Here is a 12,814-nt window from a genome sequence, read left to right on the forward strand (position 1 = left end):
TGAATACTGGACCACCTCGAATCGGAATTCCACGTTTGTAACGTTGCCATATCCCCTGTCTTGCTTTTCTTCACCATCACTTGTGAATGGCATCGGTCATGAGCTTGATTGGGCCCTTGAAGTTTCACCCTTTTAACCTCCAGTTTCACTGTTCGGTTTCTTTCTCGTTTCTTCTTCTGCTGCTTCTTCCAGACTGTGACTCCCGATTGAGGCTATACGACGTCGCTGCCCTCGTCTGCCCTCCCACAAGGACAAGGCCACCAAAACCCTTTCTTTTCCTCTATACTTGTCGTTTTTGTACCCCACCCTTCATTTTCTCTCTCCCTCTCCCTCTATCTCTGTCGCATCAAGCCTTAGAATTATATCGGATCTGGGTATCTTCTCTGAATTCACTTGCACACAGTGTTAAGCTGGAGTTTTGGTCTCTCTCAGAGACCGACGGATTTTAATGCTTTAGCCTTTTGATTTGAATTGATCCCTGATTATCGACTAGAAAAGAAGCAAAGCTGGAGCAATTGAAGACAATCGGTAGGGAGCTCGCCATGGGCTCCCAGGGCGGGTTCGGGCAATCCAAGGAGTTCCTTGATCTGGTCAAGTCCATTGGTGAAGCTCGATCCAAGGCTGAGGAAGATCGAATCGTCCTCAATGAGATCGAAACCCTCAAGCGTCGTATAATTGAACCTGACATTCCCAAGCGCAAGATGAAGGAATACATCATTCGCCTTGTTTATGTGGAGATGTTGGGCCACGATGCCTCTTTTGGTTACATCCACGCCGTTAAGATGACTCACGACGACAGTATCCTCCTTAAACGAACTGGGTATTTAGCTGTGACCCTTTTTCTGAATGAAGATCACGATTTAATCATCCTCATTGTCAATACCATTCAGAAGGACCTCAAGTCAGACAATTATTTAGTTGTCTGCGCTGCCCTTAATGCCGTCTGTAAGCTGATTAATGAAGAGACGATTCCGGCCGTACTGCCTCAGGTGATTGAGCTTTTGGGTCATTCCAAGGAGGCCGTTCGGAAGAAGGCTATCATGGCTCTTCATCGCTTCTATCAGAAGTCAGCTTCTTCGGTGTCTCACTTGGCCTCCAATTTCCGCAAGAGATTGTGTGATAATGATCCTGGTGTAATGGGTGCCACGTTATGCCCTCTATTTGACCTCATCACGAATGATGTCAATTCTTACAAAGATCTCGTCATCAGCTTTGTGAGCATTCTCAAACAGGTAGCAGAACGCAGATTGCCAAAGAGCTATGACTATCATCAGATGCCCGCTCCATTCATTCAGGTTCATCATTGTCTAAGTTCGTCTCTGATTCATAGTTGGTTCTTCTCTGATGCCAAGTCCGTTTATTTAAGTTAAAATGTGGATACTTACTTCTCGGGGTTTACCAAAACCACCCTTAGTGAGCTTGTTTTGTTCAACTTTTCTTGCTATGCATATCATTTTCTGCCATTTTTAGCAGGGATGCAATCTAAGATTTTTTAGCATGCATTTTTTTTTTTTTTGAATATGCAGATTAAATTGCTGAAAATCTTGGCATTGTTAGGGAGCGGTGACAAGCAAGCAAGTGAAAACATGTATACTGTTATTAGTGATATAATCAGGAAGGGCGATTCATCAAGTAATATAGGGAACGCCATTCTATATGAGTGCATATGCTGTGCCGCTTCTATATATCCCAATCCTAAGCTAATAGAAGCTGCTGCAGATGTGGTTGCCAAATTTTTAAAGGTCCTACCCCAATTCAATTTTATTTCAAGTTTATACTTTATAATATGTCGCATGGGAATGCCAGGCGTTACATATGTTATTATAATGTGACCAGAGTGACACTCATAATCTCAAGTACATGGGCATTGATGCCCTTGGTCGGCTAATAAAGTTAAGCCCGCAAATTGCAGAACAACACCAACTGGCCGTGATTGACTGCTTAGAGGTAAGCGTGTTTTTATTTGAAAAGGGGGTGGGAAAGAAAGCCAAAGTCTTCTGGATGTTGGACTATCTAGAGGATGATGAATATGTCAAACATATATTTTTAGCGAAACTCATTGTAGAAACAATATTCTGTGAAATCTTGTGATTTTTGAGATTTGATGTCTATAATCATGGAGACATGGTCTTTACGTGATTAAAACTGGCATTTGGGGGTTAGAAATAATTGCTGATTTATCTAGATATAGAAAAAACCAGATCTTGTTTTCTCGGGTCTATTGACTTGAGGACGAATTGTTATGGTAGATTTACAAATTTGGGAATTCCTATCCAATGTATGCATTAACAAATAAAAAGCGGTTAATCAAGTCAATAACTGGTCAATGTGTTTATAAATTGTCAACCATTCTTTCGATTTAATGTTAGTAAATTCAAAATATGTTTGCTTGGTCTTGTTAAAAAAATGTTTGCCATGAATCCTCTAGTAATCACCCCTGTAATTAAATTCCCTAGCCCTAGCTGTTGAAAATGACACTACTAAACATTTTGAAAGAATATTCTCAAAATAAATTAGACTTTATTTTGTTGTCATAAGCTCAGGTACTTGTGCTTTTTGTATGTGCACCAGCAACCTTTATTGTTTATATCCCTTAACATTACAGTTTTCAGTTAATTGGCTAGTTACATCTGTATATATAACTATGCTCCTTTGCAATTCTTGTTTAATTCTGATGTTTGATGCAGGACCCTGATGATACTTTGAAACGGAAAACATTCAAATTGCTATACAAGATGACCAAGTCCTCTAATGTGGAAGTGATTGTTGACCGTATGATTGAATACATGATTAGTATTAGTGATGATCATTATAAAACCTACATAGCATCTCGGTGTGTGGAACTTGCTGAGCAATTTGCACCCAGCAATCATTGGTTTATACAGGTGATTATGATTTCTCACTTTATATTCTTTACTTTGCTTTATATTTTGCCCTTGCCTTCTTTTATAACTAATAATGCCTGGTGCACTGATTGCACAGACTATGAATAAAGTTTTTGAGCATGCTGGAGATCTTGTGAATGTCAAGGTAGCACATAATTTGATGCGGTTGATTGCAGAAGGATTTGGAGAGGATGATGATGCTGCAGATAGTCAGTTGAGATCATCTGCGGTATGTATTTTGATAATTTCAACGTTTACAGTATACGTCTCTTGTAAAACATGCATGAGCATTGGAGGTGCATGTGCATATTATTAAACTGAACATGTTTACTGAGATGCAGGTGGAGTCATATTTGCGTATTATCGGAGAGCCAAAGCTGCCATCTGTGTTTCTTCAAGTACGTTCTACCCCAGTCATTGTACTTTGCCAAGAACTTTAATCTGTTGCTAGCATAATGTTAAATACTGATTACAGGTCATTTGTTGGGTTCTTGGGGAATACGGCACAGCTGATGGAAAGCATGGCGCGTCCTATATCACTGGAAAGTTATGTGATGTGGCAGAGGCATATTCTGATGACGTAACTGTCAAGGTATCAACTGAAAGTTAAATATTTACTAGTAAAGAAAAAGGGACTTGCTCCCTCAAAAAGGAAAAAAAAAAATCTTATTTATGTAAACTTTGCTTGTCATTTGAACATGCTATCTTTACAAAATAAAGGCTATTGATGTGTGAGCTTAGAGCATAATTTAACTGCATTCCAGTTCCATTGAAGAATCACTTCAGGATGAGATTGTCTTATCTCCTTTCTCTACTCTATGTTTTTTTTTTTTATTATTCTCTTTCTTTATCTCCCTAGTCCAACTAATTATAATTTTCAAGAGTCAAGTAACTTAGTTTGCTGATTGGATATATCATTCTTCTAATTCCTTAGTTTGCCGCTTGGATATATCATTCTTCTGATTCCTAGCAGACATTATGCATTATGGTCTATATTTATAGCTTGTGTATGGCAACGAGACGTGAACATTTGTTGTTTTCTGGGACAAGCACTGGGCATGTGCTTTTCACTTCTTTGCTTTATCTAGTTGGTTTAGGGTGCCATATCTTTATTGCAATAAATATTTCTGTGGACTCGCATCCAGTACTTCTATTGTGCAAGTTTGTGCTATTGTTCGTCTGATGGCAAGTAAACCAGTGATTCAGTATTCAGGGCCAAAAGAAGAGTCGTTCAATATTTATGTGCTTGATTCTGTATTAAAAGGGCAAAGGGTTGTGTTGCATTAGTGGTAGATGTTTTCCATTTAGACATCTATAAACTGGTCCTTGCAGTAGTGTCCATTTAATGGTTTCCAGGCATCTTTCATGTGTGAACTAACTCGCTGCTACTTGTGAAGGCATATGCAATTTCAGCCTTGATGAAACTTTATGCATTTGAAATAGCAGCTGGAAGGAAAGTGGATTTGCTACCTGAGGTATATGCTGAAAGACTTTAGGTTATGTAGCTTTGTTGTCTTGCGGGCTTTCTGTGATTGAAGTGGATAATTACTGTTGGAGTATCCTTGAAACTTTGATTATCCCATCTCTGTCATCACACAAAAGATTTAACCATTTTCGTTTTAGAAATGATTGCAAGTCTCAAGGCATTGCCATTTTTACTGAGACAACTATTCACATCTCATGTCTACGCAGATGGAGTATCATTTTTCTTCCTTCTTTTGATTGAGACGTCCAGTGTGTTAACACCGAGAAAAATGAAAACTAGATCTTAAAGTTGTACAAATTTCCTGGGGGAGTTTCTTTCTGAAATTATGTATGTTTATGAATTCTACAATGATTATTGCCAAAGAGACCGTCCTATTTACACTGATTATAAATAATTTCCTGTGTCAGCAGAAATTTTTTGAGTTTAAATAATCCTTTTGCGTGATTCTAGGCTGTTGGGAACAATATAAATCATGCTATCTCTATGGAACATTGATGCTGAATATGACTAACTACTTGTTTACTTTCAGTGTCAAACGTTGATTGAAGAAATGTTAGCATCCCATTCTACAGATTTGCAGCAGCGAGCCTATGAATTGCAAGCTCTTATTGGGTTGGACAGACAAGCTGTTGAGGCTATAATGCCTCAAGATGCAAGTTGTGAAGATATTGAGGTTATTGTTAATTCTCGAAACCTTCTGATATCAGTTCTATGTTTAATCATAATAATACTGCTTTTTGGTAGGGGAAAGCCTTAATAAACCATATTGTTGCATCCAGTGAATGCATCCAGAAAAAGTAGGAAATTATCTTACCAGGGTGTCACTAACTGCAATTTTTTTTTTCCTAATATCAATTTTAATTTTCCTACCAGAATTAGTTGCCTTGTTTTGTTTAATACAACTTGGAAAAGAAGGGGCTCAAATATCGTAAGAACAAGCTTTCAAATCTCAAAACAAAAGTTTTAACCTTAGCAAGGTAATGAACTAGGCTTTAAACTGCCCAGTGCCTAGAATTTGTTCCTTCATTCTTGCCTATAATGTCAAACTTTGCCAATGCAACAGAGCCTAACTTATGTAGACAAAGTTCTATGGGTCTTCAGAGCTTTGAGGCATCAAGTTATTTGACACTTTGAAATATTAGGCGATATAGTAATCTAAGTGTGTGCTTGAGAGGCGTCACATGAATACAATATTAATACAGTTTGGAACTGCTGAAGTATTGTTATTTCTTTCACACTTTAGTCTTTTAAAGCAAACGTGTACAATATTTAAAGTTCTTTCATTTCCAAAGGATAATTAAGTGCTTTTAGAGTTTACTTTGGCTTCAATCAATTAAATTTCTACGGTGATGGAACCTTGACCTCAATCTCCGGCTACTGGTCCCTTCTTGCAAAACTTCCCGCTCAAATGAACATGTCAATAAATAAATGTCTTTTCCATCCAACCATAGCAATAAAATCAAATAGAGAATAAATTATGGACGCTAACTACTACCTATAACTGAGGTGGGAAAAAGTTAAACCAAACAATCTCTAAATATAAAATTTTAATTTATGGCTTAAATGTTTGAACTACCTCATTTCCCTTAACTTTTTGTTTATTCCCTTTCCCTTCTAAAGTCTAATCTATCAGTCTTAAAATCTGTAAAGATGATTCTGAATACACGACTACTGCACTATCAAAAGTTGGATGTTGGCAGTTTTGGAGTCAGGTTATCCACTTATTGATATTTATTCTTTTTCAATAATCACCATAAATTTGTGGTGATCACAATTATTCAAGCCTTAGTGTCTGCAATCTTGAGCCCTTTTGAAGCATGAGTGATTGCTTAGACCTCTTTATCTTATCAAAGAGCATTCTAATGCATCAGATCTGCAACCGAACAGGATTATTTTCATCATATGGATTGGGAAATGAAGGCATTTGTTCAACTCGGATGTCTTCTAAATTCTATCGCTAATTGAAATCTGATGGGTATACAAGCTCAAATATGTATTATTCAACTGAAAATACTCCTCGACAGAATGTAGGTCATATAGAGGTGTACCCTAAGCAAAGAAAAACAATCCCTCACTTTGCATTCAGGAGGCACAGGTACTCTCCCAATTCACTCCTCAGACTTTTCTTACGTATACAACAACCAACCCTCCTGACATATACTCTAATTGCCGACTCAGAAATACCATAAACACCCACCATTCATGATCTGCACTTTTATTCAACATTGGGCTGTACTAAGTAAGCTCTGGCCCAACTCCAACAAAATCTTAACCAAAGAATTACTTGATAGGAGTTCAGTTCATTAAGTTCTTGGCCAAAAAGTTTTATTTACTCTCGATCAGGGCATCCCTATCAGAAGTGCATCAAGCAAGTGAAAGGTTGATTGTATGAAAATGCTCGGCCAGTATCTTACTCCCACAAAAAAAAAAAAAGCTGGGGGGAGGGGGGGTTTGCTAGGCCTGTGTGATTTGGTAACCAGACTTTCAGGTTAAAAGATGCTTGAAGGATAAATAATTGTATAATAGTTGCCTTGGTCACTGGTCGCCTACTCTTGCTCAAATATTATATCAGCTTGAGTAAATCTTTTCTCCAAAACAACTGTTTTCCAATCTAAACATGCTTGTATCTACTTTTTCCTGAAGAGAAAGGAAAAGATTTCAGCTTCTGTTCTGCCAGATCTGCATGTTCTAAATTTGTAGTTTGCTGATTATCCACTTGATTAATTTTATTTTCTCCTCCCCAAAAAAAAAAAAAAAAATCCTGGCCTCATTTGCTTGTGAATGACTTTCTCTGCATGACAGTCAAAAGGCTGTTCATCTTCTTTATATTAAGTTGAATTTTGGACCTTGGAACAATGTATAATATTATGTCTAAATTCTTTTTTCGTTTCTGTATTCCATTTTTACTAATGTTCTTATATTTAGGTTGATAAGAACCTTTCATTCCTCAATGATTACGTCCAACAGTCCATAGAAAGGGGTGCTCAGCCTTACATTCCTGAGGATGTGCGTGCTGGAATGGGTGATATGAGCAACTTCGGAGGCCAAGATAAGCATGAACCTTCACATCATGGACTGAGATTTGAGGCATATGAACTTCCAAAGGCTCCACCACCCTCGAAAGCTGCTTCAGTTTCAACAGCATCCTCAACAGACCTAGTTCCAGTACCCGAGGCATTGTACTCTAGGGAGTCCCACCAGATCTCATCAGCAGCATCAGCATCAGAAGCAGGATCATCAGGACTTAAGCTTCGGCTTGATGGCGTTCAAAGGAAGTGGGGCAGGGCAACATATTCATCTCCAACTGCATCTAATACTTCAGAATCTTCCCAAAAACCAGTGAATGGGGTGACCCCAGTGAATGGTGCAAGTGCAGTAAATTCAAAAGTACGGGATAGTTATGATTCAAGGAAGGCACCAGTTGAAATTCCTCCAGAAAAGCAGAGACTTGCTGGTTTATTGTTTGGTGGTTCGAGTAAGCCTGAGAGAAAATTATCAGGTGGCCATAAGGCTCCAAAGGCAAATGCCAGTGCAGCAGACAGATCTCAGGAATCAAAGGTTGCAGTTGCATCCAATGAAGCACCTGGAGAGAAAACTAATCATAAACCTCCTCCAGATTTGCTTGACTTGGGGGAACCAACTGTTACAACTGCTCCTCCTTCTGTGGTAGACCCATTCAAGCAGCTGGAAGGACTTCTTGACCCAGGCCCTGGTTCGACAGTAGATCATAGTGAAGGCGCGACTGCAAAAGTTCCTGATATTATGGCGCTTTACGGAGGGACAACCACTGATGAGCAGAGCGCAAGTGGTGGCTATTCTATCCCTGTGAGTGGAGAGGAAAATCTTTTATCTGGCTTGTCAAATGCAGCTTCTAAAGGTGTTGCTGGAGAAACAACTGTGACATCTTCATCTCAATCTGTGAAGGGTCCAAACCCTAAAGATTCGTTGGAGAAAGATGCGCTAGTTAGGCATTTGGGTGTGAACCCATCAAGTCAAAACCCAAACCTGTTCAAAGACTTGCTTGGCTAATCTTGTTATATAGACAAATTATATGTTGTGATGATTGAGGATAGATTGCCTTGTGACGTGCAGCCATCTGAGTTTCGTAAAGCCATTGGGGTGCAACAACTATCATTGTAAATTACGATCAGGCATGGATAATATCGGGCACCCAGAACAGGGTGATTCTTGTCCAGGAATAATACCAGGATCAGGTAGTCCTGTCACACTGCAGAATAACTTCTGTGGCAATCAAATTAAATGAGATTCTCCTCCTTGCTGCCCGGTTCTAGTCCAGTTTGAACTTATAATGCTACTTTTGTGCACGGTCATTGCATTTGAGTTTCTTAGGAGATGCCCACTTCATCTTTGTTGTTACGCCACTGCTGTATCTTTCCCCCCAATTTTTGTGCATTTCGCTTTGTTGATATATATTACTTATTTGAACATTGAGATACTTGACAATGCGGCAAATATGAGTTTGATGTATGACTTTTGTGTTCATGAAAATCTTATGGCTTATTTGATAGACGAAGGGTACGAAGGGGAACGGATTCTATTTTCAGTCAACTCATAAAAATCAAGATGTTCTGTATATCTGGTATGAATTTACTATCATTATTTCACAACAATTGCATCTTTGTATTAATTTTTTTGGGGGGTATTTTCTCAGGGTATGGGTGTAACTTTTCATACCTAACGTTCTTTATATCGAATGTGGAAGTGTCAATGCATTCCTTCATAAAGCATCACTGAGCCCATAATTGGCTGTATTGCATGGCTGTTATCCTGATAAACTGATGCTTGTCAGGTATATTTGCAGTGGTTCATCTTCTGATAGATCATTTGCATTCTTCCGTATGCCTTCAATATTGTTGCAAAAGCTTCAAAAGGTTCTAGCCATCACAAGGCAGTGCTAGTATGAGATTATTTTTAGGCCTTAAATACTCTGGTTGAGAGTGAAGTGAAAACCAGGGCATTTGCCCCTGTAAAAAAACTCATGCTGCATGGACATTTGGTTTGAATGAATTTTAATTATTCTGCCTGAGTTCATGATGTGATGGTAATTACTTTTTCAGTGAATCTATGACATGAAAGAAAATCACGCCAAACCAATTATGAAAAAAAACATTTGTGTGGTAATGTAAACTTACCTCTAACATCTATCTACAATCATTTAGTTTGATCTACCGAAATTGGTCTGATTAAGATATGCCCAATCAATAATGGAGTTCCTATTTTCAGGATTTGAATCATTCAGTGACATGATGTAAAGTGAATGTCATTTTTTTTTAATCGAAAAAATGGATGTCATTCAGCTTCTAGAAGTTGGGCTTTGTGATTTTTGAACGAAACTTTGTGTTGTCCCTATACTGCACGATATTCAAAAATTAAGCTATACTATTCATAATGCGATCTATTATAATTTTCACACGTAGTAGATGAGTTAGTACGGAACTTACAAAGTCTGCAATAGAGAAAAGTATAAGAAAAGAAACAGACATATGGATTACCTAAAACACAACGAAAGAAACAAACGGGAGATTGTCTTTGTTTGATGCCATGATAATAAAAGCTTTGTTTATTGTGTACGCGTCTGTTTCATTCTCTGGCCTCCCCCACCATCCTTTTCTCTTCTTTCTCGTGCGTCTGACTGTTGAACAAATTTCAGACTTCACTGTTGCGACGGCGCCACGCCGTCTCCCAATGAAAAACAACACACTCAGTTTGAAATAATGAGCATCAATTGATGATATAACGATAGTTTTTGATATGCTCGCTTATTATGTAAAGAATCCTTTTTATGCAAACATTGTGATATTTAGTACTATCAAATCATATGCGAAATAATTTATCCGATTGTTTTATGGTTCTATTTACAAAATACACATTTTTTAAACTTTATTTAAAAGGAATCGAGTTAAATTTTGGCATCCATCTTACATAACAACACAAATTATAAGTATGTTTATGTCAGTTGAGGCATCATATGGGCATTTCAAAGAAGCAAATGCTTGTTTGGAATGGCGATAAGACGTTTCAAAAGCAACTTTTCGATCATAATTTATAATATACCAAGTAAATATGTAAAAAAAAATTTGACTCAACTTATGTGAATGTGCTTATAATAAGCAACTCCAAATAATTAGGGCTTGTTTGTAGCTACTTATATTAAATGCTTATAAACACTTCATGTGAGTCAAGACAAAACTCATCATATTTTGTAAATCTCAGCTTGAAAGCTTTTTTGAAAGATCCTACAGCTATTCCAAACAAGCATAATCAACATTCACTTTGAATTTTCGGTAATTACAGAAGTAATTGTATATAATGTATTTAGAGAAAGAATAAAAAAAATAAGTGTAAAGGAAAAAAAATACATTTATAGTAGTTTTTATAAATATATATATCTTTAATATCATTGTCCCGGAGGGTATGAATATTAAAATGGGAGAATAACATAAGAGGGTCTCGGAAGAAAGTTAATCATTTTAAAGACTATGAATTTTCAAAATGATAGAAAATGATTAAATTTTTGTTTTAAAAAATAAATGGATTAAATGATTGTACGCATATTTCAATCGGAAATGGCAATTACAAATCGCGGAAGCTATTAATTGCGAATCACTTGTAAAATATGAAAGTTTTAAAAATCCTATAAAAGTTTAATTTAAAACTCATTTGCAACTAATGTTTCATTATATACACCTAAACTCTCAGTATTTAGAATTGAGCTTTCATATTTACAAAACCTTCAGACTTTATAACTCATTTCCTCCTATATTTGTAACTGCCCTCCTTCTCTGTCAGTTTGAAAAATTCATTAGTCTTTAAAATGAATAACTTACTTTCTATAATCCTCTTTGAGTAATTTTCCCCATATTAATTAAAAATTAGATATATGAACAGGATTTTGAATTTGATTGATGAACATCAACGAAGCTTTTTGGCTAATATCAGTGTATCTATCCTAATCATACGACCTTAACGGTGCCTCGTGTATCTATCCTAATCACGTTGGATCTTTTTCAATTAACTAACTACCCTTCGTTCGTTCTTTTGACATTCAAATCATTTGAATATTCAACTACTGAGAGGGAAAAAATCAGTATTAGTATTATATACATACGTGAGATTCTTTTGTTTTGTTTTAAGCTTTCTTTCATCAATAATTGAATATGTTTGACTATATTATTCATTCCCATCATTCTTAATCCCCAGACCCTTGACTTTTCATGCTGCTATATATATAAGATCAAAACAACACTTGGATAGATCTATTATTCGAAACTCGCCAAGCCAAATGAATATTTATTATTATTAACCATGCAAAGTCAAACCTGAACATATACAGTTTATCTAATTATTAGTAATCATGAACATGTGTGTGTGTGTGTGTGTGTGTAGAGAGAGAGAGAGAGAGAGATCAGAATCATCATTCTGCTGAATACAGAATAGCTGTCATGGATTTGGAAATGGACGGGCCCTTCTTAAAGCCACATCGAATTAAACGCATGTGAGACACTTGTGCTTCTTCCATGGATCTCAGAAATTAATGGCCAAGGCTAGCCTAATTAAGAGTGGGGACTGATTCGTCTCAAGACTTTGTAAGTGTGATGTGTCAGGCCAAGAACAGTGACGTGTGATGGACATACGACCAAGTTCATGAAGCTGCATGCAAGGTGGCCACGTGTTGCCATAAAGAAGAAGGCAGTTTCATTGATGTGAGTTTTTCCCTGTTAATGCATATGGCTAAAGTTAAAGAGAGCTCTTTCTTGATGTATCAGTCCAAATGAAAATTTTAAAAAGTCCACAAAGAGAGGGCTGTTTCAGATCATTAATATCTCAACAGTCACAAAACTAGCCTCCCGTGAAAGTGACACGTTTCTCTACAACATCCTCGTTTAGGATATCAGACACTTCTGTCAAACAACTCCATATTCAATGTCTGTGTTCTGAGCTGGACACCAAGGATAATATATATATGTATGTATCTGTGTGTGAAAGTGATGGAGGAACAAGTAGGGTTAAGACAGTCAGCGAGGTTTTGGCTGTTGGTTGAATGTATTTTCAAGGATGGTAGTTCATGTTAAGGCTATCGGTGAACCCAAAAACACAACAAAACTGTCTGGTGTGTGTGTGTCTGGGTGTGTCCTGTTTAGAGATGGGCAAAGATGTAATTTAGATATATGATTCATTGTTAATAGTGTTCACCTTCGTGTCTACTTTCTATATACACATTTTAGCAACCTTGTTCATTGAACTGACTCTCAACTAATAATGATTAATTGTGTATCTGTATTATTTGTACGTATGGTTGGAATAAAACTCAATATGGTCATCATATATATGTGCATACACACACACACACACAATATACAAATTTGTTGACAATATTTAATTTGGAAATATTATATAATATTTATGAAGGAGGTTATATATG

The 12,814-nt window shown here is 37.0% G+C and overlaps 1 protein-coding gene across 1 annotated transcript; it reads left to right on the forward strand.

Annotated features, from left to right (window-relative positions):
• The first annotated feature begins 265 nt into the window (after positions 1–265).
• On the forward strand, positions 266–8,899 carry LOC114715364 (AP-4 complex subunit epsilon). Its single transcript, XM_028900199.1, has 10 exons — positions 266–1,295; positions 1,527–1,742; positions 1,837–1,947; positions 2,688–2,885; positions 2,983–3,114; positions 3,227–3,283; positions 3,361–3,477; positions 4,283–4,360; positions 4,901–5,044; positions 7,297–8,899. The coding sequence occupies exons 1-10, from the start codon at positions 543–545 to the stop codon at positions 8,398–8,400; spliced, it is 2,910 nt and encodes a 969-aa protein (XP_028756032.1). The 5' UTR covers positions 266–542; the 3' UTR covers positions 8,401–8,899.
• The last annotated feature ends 3,915 nt before the right edge of the window (positions 8,900–12,814 follow it).

Source organism: Neltuma alba, unplaced genomic scaffold, assembly GCF_004799145.2.
Source record: "Neltuma alba isolate B1F8T4 unplaced genomic scaffold, ASM479914v2 tig00011587_pilon, whole genome shotgun sequence".
NCBI classification, from domain to species: domain Eukaryota; kingdom Viridiplantae; phylum Streptophyta; class Magnoliopsida; order Fabales; family Fabaceae; genus Neltuma; species Neltuma alba.